This window comes from Panthera tigris, chromosome C1 (genome assembly GCF_018350195.1).
Source record: "Panthera tigris isolate Pti1 chromosome C1, P.tigris_Pti1_mat1.1, whole genome shotgun sequence".
NCBI lineage: Eukaryota > Metazoa > Chordata > Mammalia > Carnivora > Felidae > Panthera > Panthera tigris.
The window spans coordinates 95,345,127-95,364,474 of NC_056667.1; the positions used below are offsets into that span (position 1 = coordinate 95,345,127).

General features: G+C 36.4%; 1 protein-coding gene across 2 annotated transcripts in view; it reads left to right on the forward strand.

Moving 5' to 3' along the window:
- The window catches only part of CAPZA1 (capping actin protein of muscle Z-line subunit alpha 1), a 49,413-nt gene that overhangs the window by 9,581 nt on the left and 20,484 nt on the right, over positions 1 to 19,348 (forward strand). For both annotated transcript variants that reach the window (XM_007076370.3, XM_042998208.1), the window contains exons 2-4: positions 13,134 to 13,197; positions 15,715 to 15,766; positions 19,265 to 19,328. In XM_007076370.3, the coding sequence (XP_007076432.1) occupies positions 13,134 to 13,197; positions 15,715 to 15,766; positions 19,265 to 19,328 (180 nt within the window). The remainder of the gene's footprint in view (positions 1 to 13,133; positions 13,198 to 15,714; positions 15,767 to 19,264; positions 19,329 to 19,348) is intronic.

Genomic DNA, 19,348 nt, shown 5'->3' on the forward strand with positions numbered 1-19,348 from the left:
ATCTCAAAGTGTATGGTGTGAATTTTTCCCGAGTTTCTTAAATTGGTCTTTTTGTTTCCAAAATGATGTCCATTGTATATCTGGCACTTGGAACCCTTTACCTGTCTGCCCAGTAACCTAGAATAAGGGATGAGAGTGTGTGTGTTTTAACACATTTAAGCTTCTAAACAACAAGTTGCTTATGTGATCTTTTTCACACATTTTTATCTTTTCTTCTGACTCATTAGAACATTATATCTCAGACTTTTCTACTTCCTCAGTTCTTGATCTAGACATTTTGATCCTATAATTAAAATGAATAGGGCCTTTTGGGGCACCTGGGTTACTCAGTCGGTTGAGCATCTGACTTGATTTCAAGCTCAGGTCATGATCCCAGGGTCATGGAATCGAGCCCTCGTCGGCCTCGCACTGAATGTGGAGACTGCTTGAGGTTCTCTCTCTCTTCCTCTGCTCCTCTCCCCAGCTTGCACTCCCTCTCTCTCTTTCAAATAAAAAAAAATGAAAACAAAAAACAAGTATTGTCTTTTATCTCCTTCCAAATGAATATCAGTGCAATTTTGGATTTAAGGTAATTCAAATTTTTAAATCTTCACTGAGAATGAGTCAGTACTTAAAATTTTTTCCTGTTCAGTAGTTAATGTCTTAAGGCTTACCACTGACTTTGAACTTCTAAATGGACACTAAGATGTATACTTCGAAATCTTTTTACCAGCATTCTGATGTTTTATATTAGAAGAGTCCAGAATAAGAACTAATGGATGATTTCCTTGTAACTTGGTGCATAGAGGGAATGGTTGGGAAAGATTAACTATAAAATAGATAAGAGCTGGTTTTTGGTTCTTGTCTGTTGTAAATTTTATGCTTAAGTTTGTCATATTTATATACCATTATACTAGGTGACATAAAATATAATGATGACCCTGTTAAAGAAAAAATTCTTCTGATACTTGTTAAAATGACTTGGGGTGTCTGAGTGGCTCAGTTGGTTGAGCGTCCAACTTTGGCTCAAGTCATGATCTCGCAGTTTGTGAGCCCGATGTGGGGCTCTATGCTAACAGCTCAGAGCCTGGAGCCTGCTTCGGATTCTGTGTTTCCCTCTCTTTCTGCTCCTCCCCTGCTCAAACTCTGTCTCCCTCTCTCTCAAAAATAAATAAACATTAAAAAAAATAATAAGACGATTTTATTCAATAGTTTTGTGTTAGGGGAGAGAGCTAGAGCTCAGCTCCAGATGAAGCAAAGACAACTGGGGATCTATAGCCAGCAAGCAGAATGAGGGGGTCAGTGGATGGAAAATTACTAAGAGGACACATAAGGGTAGAGGGATTCTTACTTAACTGATTTAACAGGATCCTTACTAAAGACAGATTGAGGACTTCTGCATCAAAGGTGGGGGATAAGGAACTTGATCAGATACCTAAAGTGGGGGTATTCTCACTAAAATGACAACAGGTTCTTGCTAGGATTGGGTTAGACAGGACATAGGATGGAGCCAAGATCAAGGCCTAGCTGAGAAGAGAGGGCTCAGAGGAGCCTGACTAAAGTTTGGTTAAGGAGAGACTTTGACATTAAATGTATGTTATATAATTACTTTAATAAGTTTTCGAGCAATTATTCCTTAGAGTTGATAAAATTTTTAAAATGTAATTGCTGGAAGCTCCTTTCTATTTGCATGGGATGCTGCCCAATTCATGAATCATTTAATAAAGCTAATTAGATCTTCCATGAGAATGAATGTGAGTGAATGAAATTGCTGTACTTAAAAAAGCAAACTTGCCTGCTTTTCCCACCTATTGTCTATATCTGACCAAATTTGTAATTGGTTACTAATAGAGAAAACAGTTTTTTGGTTTTTTTTTAATGTTTATTTATTTTTGAGACAGAGAGAGACAAAGCATGAACGGGGGAGGGTCAGAGAGAGAGGCAGACACAGAATCTGAAACAGGCTCCAGGCTCTGAGCTGTCAGCACAGAGCCTGACGCGGGGCTTGAACTCACGAACCGCGAGATCATGACCTGAGCAGAAGTCAGATGCTTAACTGACTGAGCCACCCAGGCGCCCCTAGAGAAAACAGTTTCTAAGAGCTACTTTAAAATAACTTTTAAAAGAGTAAACAAAGCAAAATATTCGGAAGTGCCATCTTTTGTTTTATATAATACTGATCCTAATTTAAAACATATCTTTATGCTTTTAAGCCTTAGCTATTACTGAAAATGATAGAATATAAACTGTATACAGCTAAGTTTTTAAGTATATTCTGAGTCTTTGTAGTGTCTCTAGGTCAAAAACTGGGAAACTGGGAAAACAATAGTTTATTTGGAATTTTAAAAAGCTACTGGGGTGCCTGGATGGATCAGTTGGTTAAGCGCCTCAGGTCATGATCTCACTGCTGTCAGCACTGCAGAGCCCTCTTCAGATCCTCTGTCCCCCTTTCTCTCTGCTCCTCCTCCACTCGTTCTCTCTCTCTCCCTCTCTCTCTCCCTCAAAAGTAAATAAACATTTAAAAAGTAAATAAAAAAGCAGCTAACAATAAGTTTTAGTTAATGAAACCAATATTCCATTTGGTCCTAGACATCACTAAGAATATATTTTTCTTTTAGAATTGCAGCCCCAAATTAAATTCTCACTAGCCTCTGAGAACCCTCAGCCAGGAGGGGTTTTGTTTATTTGATAAGGGCACTGCAACTGAAATTCCAGGGCTTTGATACTATTATATATGCATGTCAACAGCTTGGAACTTGTACCTATTAAATTATTGCCCCAGATAGTTTATTGTTAGTTCACTGAAAGCTTTAGAACCAGATGAAAAAATGAACCACACTGAGGCAAGATGCATTTTTAAAAAAATTCTTCCTTTTTAAAATAACATACTAGGGGGAGGGAAGAAAGAGTAGGCAGAGAACAGTAAATTGTTAGGGCGGTGAAAATACTCTCTATGATACTATTAATGGTGGATACATATTGTGCATATGTCCAAATCCATCAAATGTACAACACAAAGAGTGAACCGTAATGTAAACCATGAGCTTTGGATGATAATGATGTGTCAGTGTACGTTCATGAAATGAACAAGGAACCACTCTGGTGGGGGTGTTAATGGAGGAAGTATGCATGTTGGAGGGCACAGACCCTATGGGAAATTTCTGTACCTTCTCAGTTTTGCTGTGAACTTAAAACTGCTCTTAAAAAAAAGTAAAGTCTTAAAAAAATAACAATATCTAAATGTCTTCAAACAGCAAACAACCTGTTAGGAAACAGTATTGAATTCCATGCAAATAGAACTTACTGTCTTAACAGGGTAAGAATAAGGTAAATCTCTTTAGGAAGAAAAATGTAGCTATTTATCCTTGAATACTTCTGTAATGACGCAGGATAAAAGTAAGGAAAATAAACATATACAAAAGTACAATTGGTTACTATGCTTTTTTTAAGTATAGCCTAGTTGAAAACATAGGTAAACTTTGGAAGATGTGTTTATAAAGGGAAGTGAAGCAGTGATATTTTGGAGAACTTTTGGTCAGCACAAAAGTTGCCACTATTTATAGTTCACAATAAAGACTGTAATGATGGGGAATATAAGGTTACTAAGACCCAAAGAATTTCTAGAAAAGGGAAATTATTTTCTTAATAATATGAGGGGGTTGTTTAGTTTAATAATTTAAAGCAGCAGTTGTCTTGCTAGGACCAGATAACAGTAGCTGACATTTATTGCACCTATTTTATTTTATTTATGTATTTATTTTTAAGATTTTATTTTCAAGTAATATTTACACCCAGCATGAGGCTCAAACCCACAACCCTGAGATCAAGAGTCACATGCTCTACCAATGGAGTCAGCCAGGCACCCCTATATTTTAAATATACTGTGAAATTTAATCTTCACAACAATTTAATCTTCACAACAATTCTAAGAAGTAGATACTGCCCCACTTTAGGCTGAGGATATGATTTAAAGACCTTAAGTGATTGAAATTCAAATCCAGATCTGTCCCAACTCCAGAGCCTATATCTTTCCATTTTGCCATAGTATCTCATAATCTGAAAAACTAAGAACACTTCCATATTGTCATTTTATGTAGAAGGGGTTTTGTAAACCTTTAACTAATTGCCAGCTATGTGCCATTTACTTTGCTAGACCCTGTATAATAAGGAAAAGGAAAGCAAGGCAGTTTGCCCAAAGAAAACTAGTTTTTAGGGACAAAATGGTATCTATAGAACTAATTATCAATAGCAGTTATATTTTAGGTGCTATAATAAATGGTCAAAGTATGGTAAAGTAAGGTTTAATGTGGTAAAGGATTCTTGCAATTACAAGTACTGGGAATACTTTTTGGAAAGAAACAGAAGAACCCAACCTTAAAAGACAGGCAGAGTTTAGACAGGTAAAGATAAGGAGAGAGGCAAAACTTTCAAGGACAGTGTAAGTCAAGCCCAGAAGCAAAGTCTTTAATACAGGCAGTAGTCTAATGAGGGAGGTAAATATTTCGGTAGACACCAGGGAGACAAGCTGGCGGAGATTTGACTCCTGAAGTATACAAAGTTTGGGCAGTATAAACTGACCTGGGCCTTGCTGATAAGTAGAATGTGGCTATTATCTAGCCCAGAATTTCTTCCCTGCTTGTTTAGAGTTATCCACTGACATTCAAACAGAGCTGCAGTTGTTAAATACTCAACTTGAATCCTGTTGTATGTGATTGTCAAGAAAATCATTTAAAAAGGTAGTTATGAAGAGATGTAATGTTGAAATGTGTGGCATCTGTTATTAAAAGATTATTTAATAAATAAAAACCTAAGTTTTATAAATTTTCCAAGTGTCTTTTAATACATTTTCTAAAGTTTCTTACTAAAATACAGTATATCAAAATTAACAAAATTAAGCAGCTTCTGGGGAACAATAAGGTATATTACTTTCTCAGTTTGATGTTTAAACTTTCAGTACAGGTATTACTAATAATGAAATTTTGAGTCTTTCAAGGATTAGGTATTTTTTTTTATTTCCCTCTTGAAGAGGTGAGAAGATACGGAGAAGGGGAAGAAATTGAAATCTAGGAAAATTATCTTTAACTGATGCTTATAAGGTCCTAAATTCCACCTTTTTAGGTCAGAAACGTAATACAGTGGGTTCCATGAAATTAACATTATTGGAATATTTAAATCTATGAAGGATTGGAATTGTGTATAAGGCCTGTGTATAAGGCCTGAGTTATTCTCCCTTTAAAATATACATGGAGTTATACCCTTCAGATACTATCTGATGAATGTTATGTGCAGTGAAACTATTACTTTATGGAATAGGGATGTTTTTTAAAAGCCTTTTTTGTTGTTGTTTTTAAAGCAGCAATTAAGTTTTTGTTCCACCAAAACCTCCATATCAGTGATTCTCAGTTACACTGGAGATGGCATGCCTCTCCTCTATGGGACATACTTGCTTTCAACTTTGTTCCCCACCCCATTCTAAAGAATGACTAAATCACTGTTTTTAAAAATGTCATCCCTCATTTGTATTGCAGCAAAAATATTTTTGCTGTCGCTACTTAGCCATCTCTCTCCCCTTTTACTTCTGCCACCAATTCTTACCTCTACCAAATTTCATCTTGTTTTGACCCAGTTTTGAAGCTAGATGAGAAAATACTGACTTTTAACATTACTATTTATCATTGTATTTATTCCTTCCAACTTTGTTTCAACTGTAGCTTTCATAAGCAAGGTTTTGACTCAATTCCTGGATAAAAGAAAAAAAAATTCTAAAAGGACTAAGCTAAATCTATGTGACACCACACTAAAGATAATCCTCCTGAATTTAAATACCTGTTACTAATGCACAGTATAGTTGATTGAATAGTTCTAGGCCCACCTCTGTGTAAGTTTGTGACCTTTGACAAAGCACTTTCTCTGAATCTATTCCTTTTTTAGTGGGGATACTAGTCTCGCCTACTTATTAAGCTGTTTCAAGATCAGAAGAGAAACAGGTTATGAAAAAGTTTTGTAGACAATAAAATAGTCGTCATTCATTTACATTGCTAGCATGTGCCAGGTCTCAGTTCTGGGTGTACAGCAGTGAACAAACGTTCTATTCCAGGGTTTGGCAAATCTGGTCTACTGCATGTTTGTATGTAGCCTACAAGCTAATGTTTTTTGAATGGTTGGGGGAAAAAATCAGAAGAAGATTATTTTGTGACATGTGAAAATTACATGAAATACAAATTAGAGAATCCAAAATAATGTTTTAATTAACTTAGTGGGGCTAATACTTTTACAACGTATATCAAATCACGTTGTACACTTTAATATCTTACGAGTTTATTTACCAATAATACCTTAATGGTAAAAAAAAAAAAAAAAAATAAGGGGTGCCTGGGTGCCTCAGTCAGTTGAGCATCCGACTCTTGATTTCAGCTCGGGTCATGATCTCAGGTTCATGAGATCAAGCCCCACATTGGGCTCTGCACTGATAGCACGGAGTCTGCTTGAGATTCTTTCTCTCCTTCTTTCTCTGCCTCCCCCTACACACTCTCTCTCTCTCTGTCTCTCTCTCTCAAATAAGCATTCAAAATAAATAAACAATTAAAATCTTATTAGAACACAATTGTGCTAATTTGTTTTCATTTGGGACCGAGACCATGTGGCCCATATAGCCCTAAAATGTTCACTGTCTGGCCTTTTGTATTAGCAATTTGCTCACCCGAGCTCTATGCTCTTGGACTTCTTTTGGAGTGTTGAGCAGGAAACATAAATATCATTCAGTGGTGACAAGTTCCTTGAAGAAAAAGCGAGTAAATGGGCTAGAATTGTGAAGGATGCAGACCGTATCATGGCTAATTTGTAGATAGGAGTCAGGAAGTCAGAAAGTGACATCAGGAACTTGAATGAAGAGAGATGCTTTGATAGAAAGCGTTTCTGGCAAAAAGGAATGAGAAATGCAATAGCCCTGAGGCAGGAATTTAGCCGTGAAGTCTAGCAGCTAGGCAGTAGGAGGTGAGGGTGAGGGAACCAAATTTTGAAGGACCTTGGAGTCCATGGAGTAGACTTTAGATTTTTATAGAGAATGTGTAAATGTAGCATTAAGATTTCAACTACTGTCTCAAGGAATTTTTATGGTATTGTTATAGTGACAAATCAACTTATCACTTCAAAATCTGTTGTCAAAGATTGCCAAATATTTAATACTGAGTGGTCCACTTTTTTAGTACCTCTCAGAAAATAACATGGAGATTGTTGACAATGACCATGTTTTGGGATCTACCTTTGGCATCTAATGATGACTACATTCTTTTTAATCACTCATTTAGAATTTCACCCTTGCTGTTGCATATATATGTCTTCACCTCTTACCAGCTTTCATTTAAAAACTGGGAGATGTTTTTGTTTCTTTAATTGGACATTTCTCCTGTTCTTGATATTCTTAGATTTACGGGTATCACTCATTTGTTTTTCCAGCACTTTAATTAGAATTCTTCTGCACTTAAGCCTGAATTCAAATATTGCTTACTTGTTATTCCTCCCTCTCTGATTTATGTGTACTTTGTGTGGTTTTTTTCCCCCCTTTAGGAAGTGGAAGCAGTCTTTTAGTTTAGCTCATTTTTTTTCCCATATAATCCCTTCATTTAACCAATTAACTATCCCATACATTCCAGCATAAGGCACTATGCAGCCAGGAGGTAAATAAGGCTAAGCTTCTGGTCAAGAAGCATATGCAAAGTGTAACTTTAAAAAGTTTCCTTGGGGTGCCCAGGTGGCTCAGTCAGTTAAACGTCCAAATCTTGGTTTTAACTCAGGTCATGATCTCACGGTTTGTGAGATAGAGCCCTGCATTGGGCTCTGTACTGACAGTGCAGAGCTTGCTTGATGTTCTGTCTCTCAGCCCCATCCTCACTTGCTCTCTATATCTCTCTCAATATAAATAAAAATAAAAATAAACTTTAAAAAAATCTTCCTTGTTGCCTTTGCCAACCTCCCTTTTTACTCTGTCCTTTAGCTTCCTTGACCTGTAGTTTCCTTGATCCATCGCTTTCAGTTTTGATGTCACTCCATAGCCTTTATCTTGTTAATGTCCTTTTTTATCTTTAACAAAATTAATTTATTAGATGGTAGATGTTGTCATGATCCTCTTTGATTTTTAAAAATTTAAAAATTATCTTTAACATACAAGTAATAAAGTAGTGGATGAAGTAGAATAAAGGGGATTAAGAGGTACTAACTCCCAGAAAAAAATTACAAGTAATTTATATTCCTTATACAACTTTTTGAACATAGAGATAAGCCAAAAAAGGAAAGAAAAACTTTTTAATAACTACCACCAGAAGAAGTCCTAATTAAAATTAGTAGCTATACATATATGTAAGTGTATTTACTTTTAATAAAACCGGAATATATCATTGTGTGAACTTTTGCACTCAATGGCATATGATAAAACATCAACCTGTATCAACAGAGCACTTCTCAGACGTTTTTGTTTTCAGGACCCCTTTATACTCTTAGGAGTCAACTTTTTATGTAGTTTATAGCTATTGTACTAGATATTAAAACTTAAGAGTTCTTAAAGTATTAATTCATTTAAAAACATACTTAAAAACATTTATATGTTAACAGAAATAATTGGAATTTTGTTTCTTGTTGTTTTGTAGTTTATTTATTTTGGAATAGAGAGAGGGCACGAGTGAGCCAGGGAAGGGGCAGAGAGAGAGGAAGAGAGAATCCCAAGCAGGCTCCAGGCTGTCAGCCCGTTGGAGGGCGCCATCTCACGAACTCTGAGATCATGACCTGAGCCAAAATCAAGTGTCTTCGGACGCTTAACTGACTGAGCCACCCAGGCGCCCTGGTATTTTGTTTTGAGGAAAAAAAGAAAAAAAAAAAAAAATACCCAAACTTTATTTTCTAAAACAAAAGAATTAGTGGGAAAAATAGCACTGTTTTACATTCTGCAAATCTTTTAAATATCTACATTCAATTTGTTGTGTTATAATGTCTTAGTTTGTGCATACTGTTTCCTCTGACTGGATGAGCTCCTTGGTATTTACTCATTCTTCAATCCAACTCAAACATCACTGTATCTAAAGGCCACTCCACCACTCCTTATATACATATATAAAGTTGACTGCATCTTCCTTGTGCCTCACCGTGGCCTTTAATACTTGCTTGCTGTATTACTATCTGTGTGTCAGGTCCTTGAAGACAGTGACCAAATCTTACTCAGTGTTTAATCTTTATTTACTCTTCTTTTCGTATGTGCTCAGCAAATGTTTGCTGAATGAATGAACTATTACTTTTTTAATATGCATTGTCAGTTCATTGATTATCCAAATACTTGTTTTAATTATGCCAGATCCATCAGATTTTATGACTTTTAAAACCTCAGGGATAACTTCAGGAATACTAGTATCTTGAATTTTCATTTTGGTAGCCTTTACTATTGCATATTCAAACATTATGTTATATATGTAGTATGTAAAATATATAGCTTTATTCTTTTTAGGGAATATGCTTTTTGGGTTGTATATTTTTGAACTACACACACTTAAATTTGTTTGACTAAAGGGACTTTCACAATGATGTAAGGATTATGGGAGATGCACATTGACAAGTGGGATAGATCATAGCCCCTCAGCAGATTTGAACAGACTAAGAAATAGGTTTACTATCAAAGTAGGTTTACTAATTTCTTAAATAAATGATTGACAGCAACAGTTGATGAGGAAAGAAATATGATTAACTGCACATGCCAAGGCAAATATAAATATACCGAGTTGTAAATCTATATGGGAACTGTTAAGTCCTGTGTAGTGTAATTTTCATGAGTTGAGCAGCATTTCTTACTTCCTAATTATTTTCTTTTTATTGTTGTTGCTTGTTAATATAAGAGTTTTATGGTGTATTCCTCTTAGTCTCCAGCAGCTTTTATTCCAGAAAAGTAATGTATTATCTATAATTATCCTGTCATGACAGATGGATTCCTCATCTCTGCTTCCAGGTAATCCACATACAGGTTTTGTATTCTAAGGTTAAAAAATCAGGTAGAGCTTTACAACTCAAAGAAATTTTGCAGAACTTCTCATCTCTTTTAGGAGTTGGCTTATAATGAGGAAACTCAGGACCAAAACAGGTTAGTCATGCTTCTAGAATTACAACCCTAGTTAGTTTATGGACCAATAGAGCCAGTAATTAGAATTCAGGTTTTCCAATCTACCTTGCTCCATCAATCAGTAGGCCTTTCTTGACTGAAGATGTAAAATTTGTCCATGGAGCTTTTCTTTTATTCTTTTTAGAATGAGTGAAGTCATATATAAGATCTTCTGTATAAACCTGAAGTTGTAAAGTATTTTTTGTCTTTCTAATTCTCTTCTCAGTGCCCAGTTGTATTTTCAAAGGACTCTTGAAAGTCTTTTTTCTGCTTAAGAATGGTTTGGCTTTGATGATAGCCTTGATTTGAGTGGGTCAACAAGAACTTAACGTTGTTTGAAGGAAATGAAGAGGTTAATGGAGGATGCCTACTTGGAAAGCAGGGCTCAGTTTATTGGTAGATCTACTGTGTTCCTCTTTGCCCCTCATCAGTGAGTTGAATCATCTTCGTACTCATTATCACATCAAATATTAGGGAATTTTCAACATTCTTTCTGTCATAGTGTTAGAATTATACTGTGAGGGGCGCCTGGGTGGCTCAGTCGGTTAAATGTCCAACTCTTGATTTTGGTTCAGGTCATGGTCTCACAGGTTTGTGAGAACGAGCCCCATGTCCAGCTCTGCACTGACAGCACGGAGCCTGCTTGAGATTCTCTCTCTCCCTCTTTCTCCACACCTCCCCTGCTCACACTCTCTCTCAAAATAAATAAACTTTATTAAAAAAAAAGAATTGTACTGTGAGACTGTCAGAGGTCAGTCCTATTATCATTGCTAGCATCATAATTATATATGTATATTGCCAAATGATACTCGAAATTATTTTTTCTTTTACATAGATTTTTACATTCTTTGTATTTCACATCTTACTTGATAAAAGCGAAGAGATTAAATTATATGGCAGACTGAGCACATGGTTTCACCTCATCTTTTATGCCAAACCTTAGTAGAATGAAAAGAGTAGGGAAAACACATTGAGAAGAGAACTGAATTAGTAACAGGGGTGCTTGGGTGGCTAGGGCAGTTGAATGTCTGACTCCATGGTTTTGACTCGGGTCATGATTGCATGATATGTGTGATCAAGCCCCATGTCAGGCTCTGCACTGACAGCACAGAGCCTGCTTGGGATTTTCTCTCTCCTTGCCCCTCCCCCTGCTCTATTTTCTCTCTCTCAAATAAGCTTTTTTTGTTTTAAGTGAGAGTGCCACTGTTGGACCAATGTTTTGTAGCAATTCTTTTGATAGAAAGCAGAATGGTAAATACACGAGGGAAAAAAAGTAAGATCAGAAGATAACTGTTGTGGAAGTAGGAGCCACTTGGAGGAGCTCAACTTAAGGAGCAAGAAGGAAAGGACTCAGAACAGTCTTGGAGTAGATTAATTGCAGAATTAAGCTAACTGTACCATTGGCTCCTCTTTTCTCTTCCATTGGGGCTGAACTGCAGACAGAAATGCATTTGTCCTCAGAATATAGCATTGAGAATGAGCACTAAGAGCAGAGAGGCAGGGCGATGCCCCAGGTAGCCTCTGGCCCTTATGAGGGTTACTCAGAAATTAATTGGCTCATATCCACTTCACAGCAGCAAGTCTCCTCTCTCTCTCCCCTACAATCACTAGAGACAAACTGCTGGTAAACAGAACAGGCAAGCTAAATTAAATTCAAGGAGGAATACCAAATATTTGTGGAAAACTGGTACTATGAAAGAAAAGCATCAAACTCAACAAACAAGTAGATCTAAATTCTTAGGGAACAGTCAATAGAGCAATACTTTAAAGTAAGTATAGTTAATACCCTCAAGGAGACTCAATAATTCTTACACACACACAAATAAAAGTCTTGGAAATGAAAAATAGGTTTTAAAATAACTATCTGAATAGCAAAATAGACATAAATGAAGAGCATTTTAAGTGAATTGAAAAATGGAGCTCTGAGGCCTTCTCCCCAAATAAACTACCAAATGACAAAAAGAAGATAAAAATACAGGAGAAAAAGGGATATGCAAGTTAGATCTAAGACTTCAGTGTCTGTCTATAAAAGGAGATCCAGAAAAGTAGAATGGCAGTAGGGGGCAGGAGAGGGAGTTAGAAGGAAGAACAGAAGAAGTACTGTCTATAGCATTCTTTAGAACCTTTAGTACAGTGTTTAATAGTAGGTGATAGCAGTCATCTTTGTCTTGTTTTTAAAATTAGGGACACTGCTTGCAATGTTGCATCATTATTAAGTATGCTGTAGAATTTTGGTAGATAATCCTTTATCAAGTTAAAGAAGTTTATTCCTACCAAAAATTAGTAGTTTTGTTGTTTTATGATACTTGAATGTTGAATTTTATCTTTTTTTTCCAGCATGAGTTAAGAGAATCACAAGGGTTTGCTCCTTTAATTTGTAAATTACACTGATTTATTAATACTGAACCACCTTTGCATTGGGATAAACGCTATAAACACAAATTGGTATCCTACCAGTTTACTACTCTTTCATTTAGTTTTGCTTAAATGTTCATAAGTGATTAGGATCATAACTTTCTCTGTTTGTGCCTGTAGTATATTTTGACCAAAAATTGATTATTCAATTTTTTTTTTAAATTTTTTTAACGTTTATTTATTTTTGAGACAGAGAGAGACAGAGCATGAACGGGGGAGGGCTAGAGAGAGAGGGAGACACAGAATCGGAAGCAGTCTCCAGGCTCTGAGCCGTCAGCCCAGAGCCCAATGCGGGGCTCGAAATCACGGACCACGAGATCGTGACCTGAGCTGACGTCGGACGCTCAACTGACTGAGCCACCCAGGCGCCCCTCAACTTTTTAAAGAAGAATTAAATCTTAAAGCCACATGTAGATCTCAAAATCAGGACAAACCTCTATTGATGATAAAAGCTTTGGGATAGTTTGTGAAAAAAATCTGAAGTCTCCTAAATAGTAAAGGTTTGAATAGGAAGTTTTGTCTCCATGAATGTGATGAAAATTTTGTAATCTGTTAATTGCTTCTTCCTTTGTATGTTACTCTTCTCTTATTTCTTTCTCTTTAGGTACGCATAGCTGCTAAATTCATCACTCATGCACCCCCAGGGGAATTTAATGAAGTGTTCAATGGTGAGTAAACATTAGTATTTTAAGCCCTCCATAGTTATGTATATAAGTATTTATTGAGTGTTTCTTATCTCTTCTAATCCTTACAGCACATTATAGCTATAGCTAAGGAAATCAAGATTAAAAGAGGTTAAAATAATTTATTTAATGTCATCTAGCAAGTAAGTGTCAGAACAAGGATTCAAACCCAGGTCTGAGTTAAAAGCATACTCTTAACCCATAAATTAGGATACCTATCTTATGTGAGAAAAGATTTAAAGTAGCTTAATATGAATATGGAAACAATATTAAATTATTTTCATAGTTTTGTATCACTATAAATCATAGCTTCAGCTTCTTCTGTGCTTTCACTCAACACATGCTTGTAGTATATACAGGACACTTTCAAGAGCCATTGGGGCTGAACTAACTACATCTGGGAAGCTTATTACATACACAGATTCCAGCCTTACCATCCTCAAGTTCTCCCAGGTGATTCTGAGTCACAGCCAGTTTGGGAACCGCTATTCCAATACATTTATAAATTTCTATTCACTGGCTTAACATATAGAATGAAAAATGTAGATGAGGCATCTTAAGCTTTATGATAAAATCAATCATTATAATCCCATTTTAAGTTGTTAAATTCATCTTTAAGTCCTTTGTGTATCTTGGTTCATTTTAGCAAGCATTTATTTTGAAATTCGAGTTTTACATTAGAGGGCTATGTACTTGAGAGGAGCTATGTGATACTCATCTGCAGTTGGCCCAGAGCCCCACACATCATAGAACAATCACTAATCTCCAGTGATAAAAATAATTAATGATGCAGAGAAAGAGTAACCAGGAGAACATATAATAATTTAAGGAGTAAATAATACAATAGAAATAAATCAGAACATGTATCCTTATAGACTTGTTTGTGGATTTTGAGCACTAACAGCAAGAGAAACAAATAAACAAATGCAGCCTTATTTTCCTAGTCTTTTTTGCATTTTGACCAAATGTAAATTTTCAACAACTGAGCTTTTAGGAAATTTTCCTTCGACCTGAACTTTATCAAGCTGATTAGCTCAAATAAATTCTTTTTTTTTTAATTTTTTTTTTAATGTTTATTTATTTTTGAGAGAGAGAGTGAGACAGAGCATGAGCTGGGGAGGGCCAGAGAGAGGGAGACAAAGTATTGGAAGCAAGCTCCAGGCTCTGGGCTGTCAGCACAGAGCCCGACGTGGGGCTCAAACCATGAACCATGAGAACATGACCTGAGCCGAAGTCGGACGCCTAACCGACTGAGCCACCCAGGCACCCCAGCTCAGATAAATTTTTAACAAAATTAATGGCCTTTGTAGTTAGAAGTCCCTGTTTGATTTCTGACAACTGAATGGACTTTACAGGAATATCATGAGAATAATTGATATGAAAGAATTAGATTAAGAATTGGCAAGCTACTTGTGGCATGAGGACTAGTTTTTATTGGCATGCTACACATTGGCCTCTTCAGCCTCTTTCAGCCAGCCTCTTTCAGAAGCTCTAAGAGTCAATGGCCTTTGGCTTATAATTAAATTAGTCTTTCCTCTTGGAGTTAATGAATGCTTAATAGTTTCTTCTATAACAAGGACCCTCCTCTTATAAAAGAAGAATGACTATAGGGGTGCCTGGATAGTTCAGTAGGTTAAGGGTCCAGCTCTTGATTTCGGCTCAGGTCATGATCTCACGGTTTGTGAGTTTGAGCCCCCCACTGGACTCCGTGCTGACAGTGCAGAACCTGCTTGGGATTCTGTCTCCCTCTCTGCCCCTGCTCTGCTCACTCTCTATCTCTCTCTTTCAAAATAAATAAGTAAACATTAAAAAATAATAATTAAAATTTAAAAAATAAGCGTGACTAGACTCTTGACATACAGGTTTTTAAAAGCACGTAGGCCCCACGTTCGATCCTTCGTGGAAAAATATGTTTGGCAGTTTCACTGCCACTGGCTGAAGTTTGCCCAGCTTTCTTGGTCTGATGTTATAGAAAAGCCTCCAGTTCTTAATCTTATTTTAAAGGATTCTTTAGATACAAAATTAACAGTTCTAATTGTAACTTTCTTTAAACCATGCTTTTTATTTGCTATGAAATTCCTTGAGAAGTTGTTTGATTATTGTACTGCAAATAATTACATGAAAATCTATGAACGTGAGCATCTGTTCATTTGCATATAGGATATCTGAAGATCAACTTTGCAAAGCCTGACTTGTTAAACATTTCTGAAGCTTATCCTTTACTGAACATTTGAATTTTAACATCTTTTAAAGGTGTGGTTTATTAAAATGTTTATTTTGAGAGGGGTGAGAAAGTGTGCGCACAAGCAGTGGAGGGGTAGAGAGAGGGAGACAGAATCCCAAGCATGCTGCACACGCTATCAGGGCAGAGCCCAGTGTAAGACTTGACCCCACAAACTGTGAGATCATGACCTGAGCCGAAATCTAGAGTCGGATGCTTAACTGGCTGAGCCATCCAGGCGCTCTATTTTTAACGTCTTTTAACATTTTTTTCCTCTTCAGATGTCCGGCTACTACTTAACAATGACAATCTCCTCAGGGAAGGGGCAGCACAGTAAGTATCTTTCAAAATCCACTTACATATATTTTTTTCACTTCTATATTATTTTAATTTTGGATGAACTATATTGATAGTAAATTTGTGCCCTGGAAACTAAGTCTAAAATACTTCAATATAAAGCAGTTGGTTTTAGCAGTTTTAGTTGTTTTTTTTTTTCTTGGAGAAAACATGTTCCCCCCCCAATGTTGTTTATTCCCATAAAGCTTATTATATACGACCTTATTTTTTATTTTTTATTTTTCCAGATTTCCCCTGTAAAAGCAGAGTTTAATACGAGTGGTTAGGGTTTCTTCTATACTCCTTTTAGTTCACATTGAATTTTTTTAAATTGCTAGCTATAGAAAGATAAGGCTGCTATTGAGGAGTGTTTCTTAAACTGCCACAAAATAGTAGATATTCATAAAAGTGCCCTAATAGAATTAACCATAGAATAATAGCATCATTGTTCAACCCAGTCATGGATTCCTTATCACCACCATGCTAATTAATCTTTCTAAAATACCATTTTCCTTTTATCCTTGTCCTCAAAAACATGAGAGTGATGTGTGTTTTGTTTTCTTCAAATCTAAATACTGTCAGCTTTCAAGGCCCTCTGTTATCTGGCTTTATCACTACTCTCCTTTACATACAAAATTCTATTTCAATCACTGCCTGTCTAACTGACCCAGAGTTCCTTTGTAAAGAGGAAACCAGAAAAGGATAATGACTGGGTAAAGGTGGGGTAGAGAGGATGGAACAAGGATTTTGACATAGAGCAACAAATAATTGTCATAAAGGCATTTGGTATGGTATACAGTTGGTTTAGATTTTAGCTATAGAAAACTTTTAAGAGTTGCTGCCTGAGAAGCAATCATCTTCTTCTGCCCTGTCGATGCTGCTGTTTTGGAACTCATTCTGGGACCAAATTCTACAAACCCTATAATTGTCATCATGATTGATATTCTCATTATACATTGATTTAGGCACACACTGAAGATACATTCTAATGCTGGTTTCTCTTAGTTGCATAAAATGCCATAGAAAAAGGCATTCATGATTTGCTAATTCAACCCCTGTCTATCCTCTGCCCTGTCATTGAAAGAATTTCATCTATATTTTGTCAACAGATGATTATCCAGTCTGAATGCTCCTAATAATAAGGAATTCACCATCTAACAAGGCAGGTTCTTCAACTTGCCTGACATATATTGGTCTTAGTTTTATCCCTGAGAGCTACTCACAATAAATCTAGTCAGTACTTCATTTGATAATGTACTGCTGAAGAGGAGATGGGGAGTGGAATGCCAAGATCCAAGAGTGACTACATCCTAAGCCTGTTGTCACGTTTTTAATTAGGAGTAACAGTAGAATTTGGTATTTAATATTTCAGATGCTTTAATTGCACTGACAATAAAGCTTTGTTTTTATAAATATTCTGGTTCTTATAGACTGTAGCTTTTCAGAGAACATTCTTCCTAAAGGACAGCTGTCTTATGCCCAAATATTTGCTTTTCTAAAGGGATAAAAAATCCTGTTTTTCTTCCTGTAATAAGATGCTTCAGTCCCTTGGCTGCAGATCTCATAGTAAGGGCTCAGTGAATGTTGTTTCAATAATCATCATTATTGCCTTCTATATAAAATGAAGGAGGACTGAACAACCGAGAATTTAACCCTATTTCCTGGATTTTCACCTATGCTTCTTGACCACTGTAACCATTCTCTGTTAATTCCCAGTACTTCCAGACTAAGTAGGGAGATGTAGGCCATGTTAAAGAGAGGATTTTATTTCTGAAAGAGAGGGGAAATTATTAGTATTATGAGCAGAGAATGACTCGATGAGATTATATTTTAGAATAATTACTGGCTACCGTGCAGGGGGGCAAATATTGAAGTAGGAGGAGTAGTTAGAAGGCTTATTGCAGTAGTTCAGAGATAAATGGCGGTGGTTTGGACTAGTGTAAGGGTGGTGGGAAGAAGTCAGATTCTGAATATGTATTCAAGGTAGAACCCATATGATTTACTGATGGATTGGATGTGAAATGTGAGAGAAAGAAGAATCAAGAAGGATCTCAAGTTTTTGGTCCACACTGCTGGTAGAATGAAAATACCATTTTCTTGAGATGGGATTAAATATTAACCATCTTTGGTGTTTGTGTTTGTAATCTGTAATCTTAGGACGTATCGTAGAATGGAATACTTACTACTCTCCTTAAGCTTTTCTAAAATAATAATAATAATAATAATAATAATAATAATAATATTTAATCCACTTTGCATGAACATTTAATTTATCTTCCTATCTGAAGAACCACCATGTTTAAGACTCATTTTGCTAATGGGGATGTATAATGATTTATAACACCATAGAAATGATTTATCTAAAAACATAACAATAACCTAAAATGAAAAGACTGAGGATTAGCTTTAAATGTCTGTTACTTTGGTTTCTTTTGAAGAAAAGTTTGATACTTTGCTTAAAAACAGTGTCTAGCAGGCGTTTTAGCAGGTTAAACTTGGGCAGAAGAGGTGTTTAACTCTTCCCTTGGCCAGTGGGTGAGAATACTGATATTTTGTGTGTTACACGTTTCTTACACTGCAGTTTACCTCAGGCTTCTTTCCCTTTACCTTTTTGCTTACTTAGATGTACTAGGGAGCCATTGAAAATGCAGTTTCACAAATCTAGCACTGGACAAGTAAATGGTAGTTAATAGGCATGTACTTTGATTATTCATATCTCCTTTTTAAAATAATCTCTTCTGGGGCGCCTGGGTGGATCATTCAGTTGGGCGGCCAACTTCGGCTCAGGTCATGATCTCGTGGTCTGTGAGTTTGAGCCCCACATCGGGCTCTGTGCTGACAGCTCAGAGCCTAGAGACTGTTTTGGATTCTGTGTCTCCCTCTCTCTGACCCTAACCAGCTGATGCTCTATCTGTCTGTCTCTCTGTCTCTCTGTCAAAATAAACATTAAAAAAAAAAAAAATCTCTTCTGCCTTAAGCTCTCCTCTGAGACTTGACTCATGCTCCGCTCTTGCCTCACCCTCTCCCCATGTCAAATGCCTTCCAGTACATTTAATTATGATCTCTCCTGCCTGCCCTGCCTCAGAAAGTCCAGAATAAAGAAGGCAGCATTGCTAAAATAGTGCATCAACTGAAGGGTTTTTTGTTTTTTCTTTAAACTACTGAAAGCCTCTATCTAAAAGTTGGTAATTCACAAAAATCAGATTACTTAAAACTTCGGAATTGTCTAAGGGGAGTTCTGTTGGAGCTTAGAAGTGGAGACAAAAAGGTAATTTCAGAGTTTAGGGCACATCTGAGATCACTGTGAAGAGTTCCTTCAGAAAGTGGGAAGGCATTAGGATAACACTAGTTGCCTGGAGAGAGAAAGGGAAGAGCACTGGGGAGTGTTTTCACATTCTCTTTCACTATTATGTGAATTACCTTTGGTGTTTCTTTATGTATAATTCTCTCCCCCCCAACCCCCCCCCCCCTTTTTTTCCACTTGTTAAAATACAGTGCATTTGCCCAGTATAACATGGATCAGTTCACGCCTGTGAAGATAGAAGGATATGAAGATCAGGTAATGACTGTTCTTTTTAG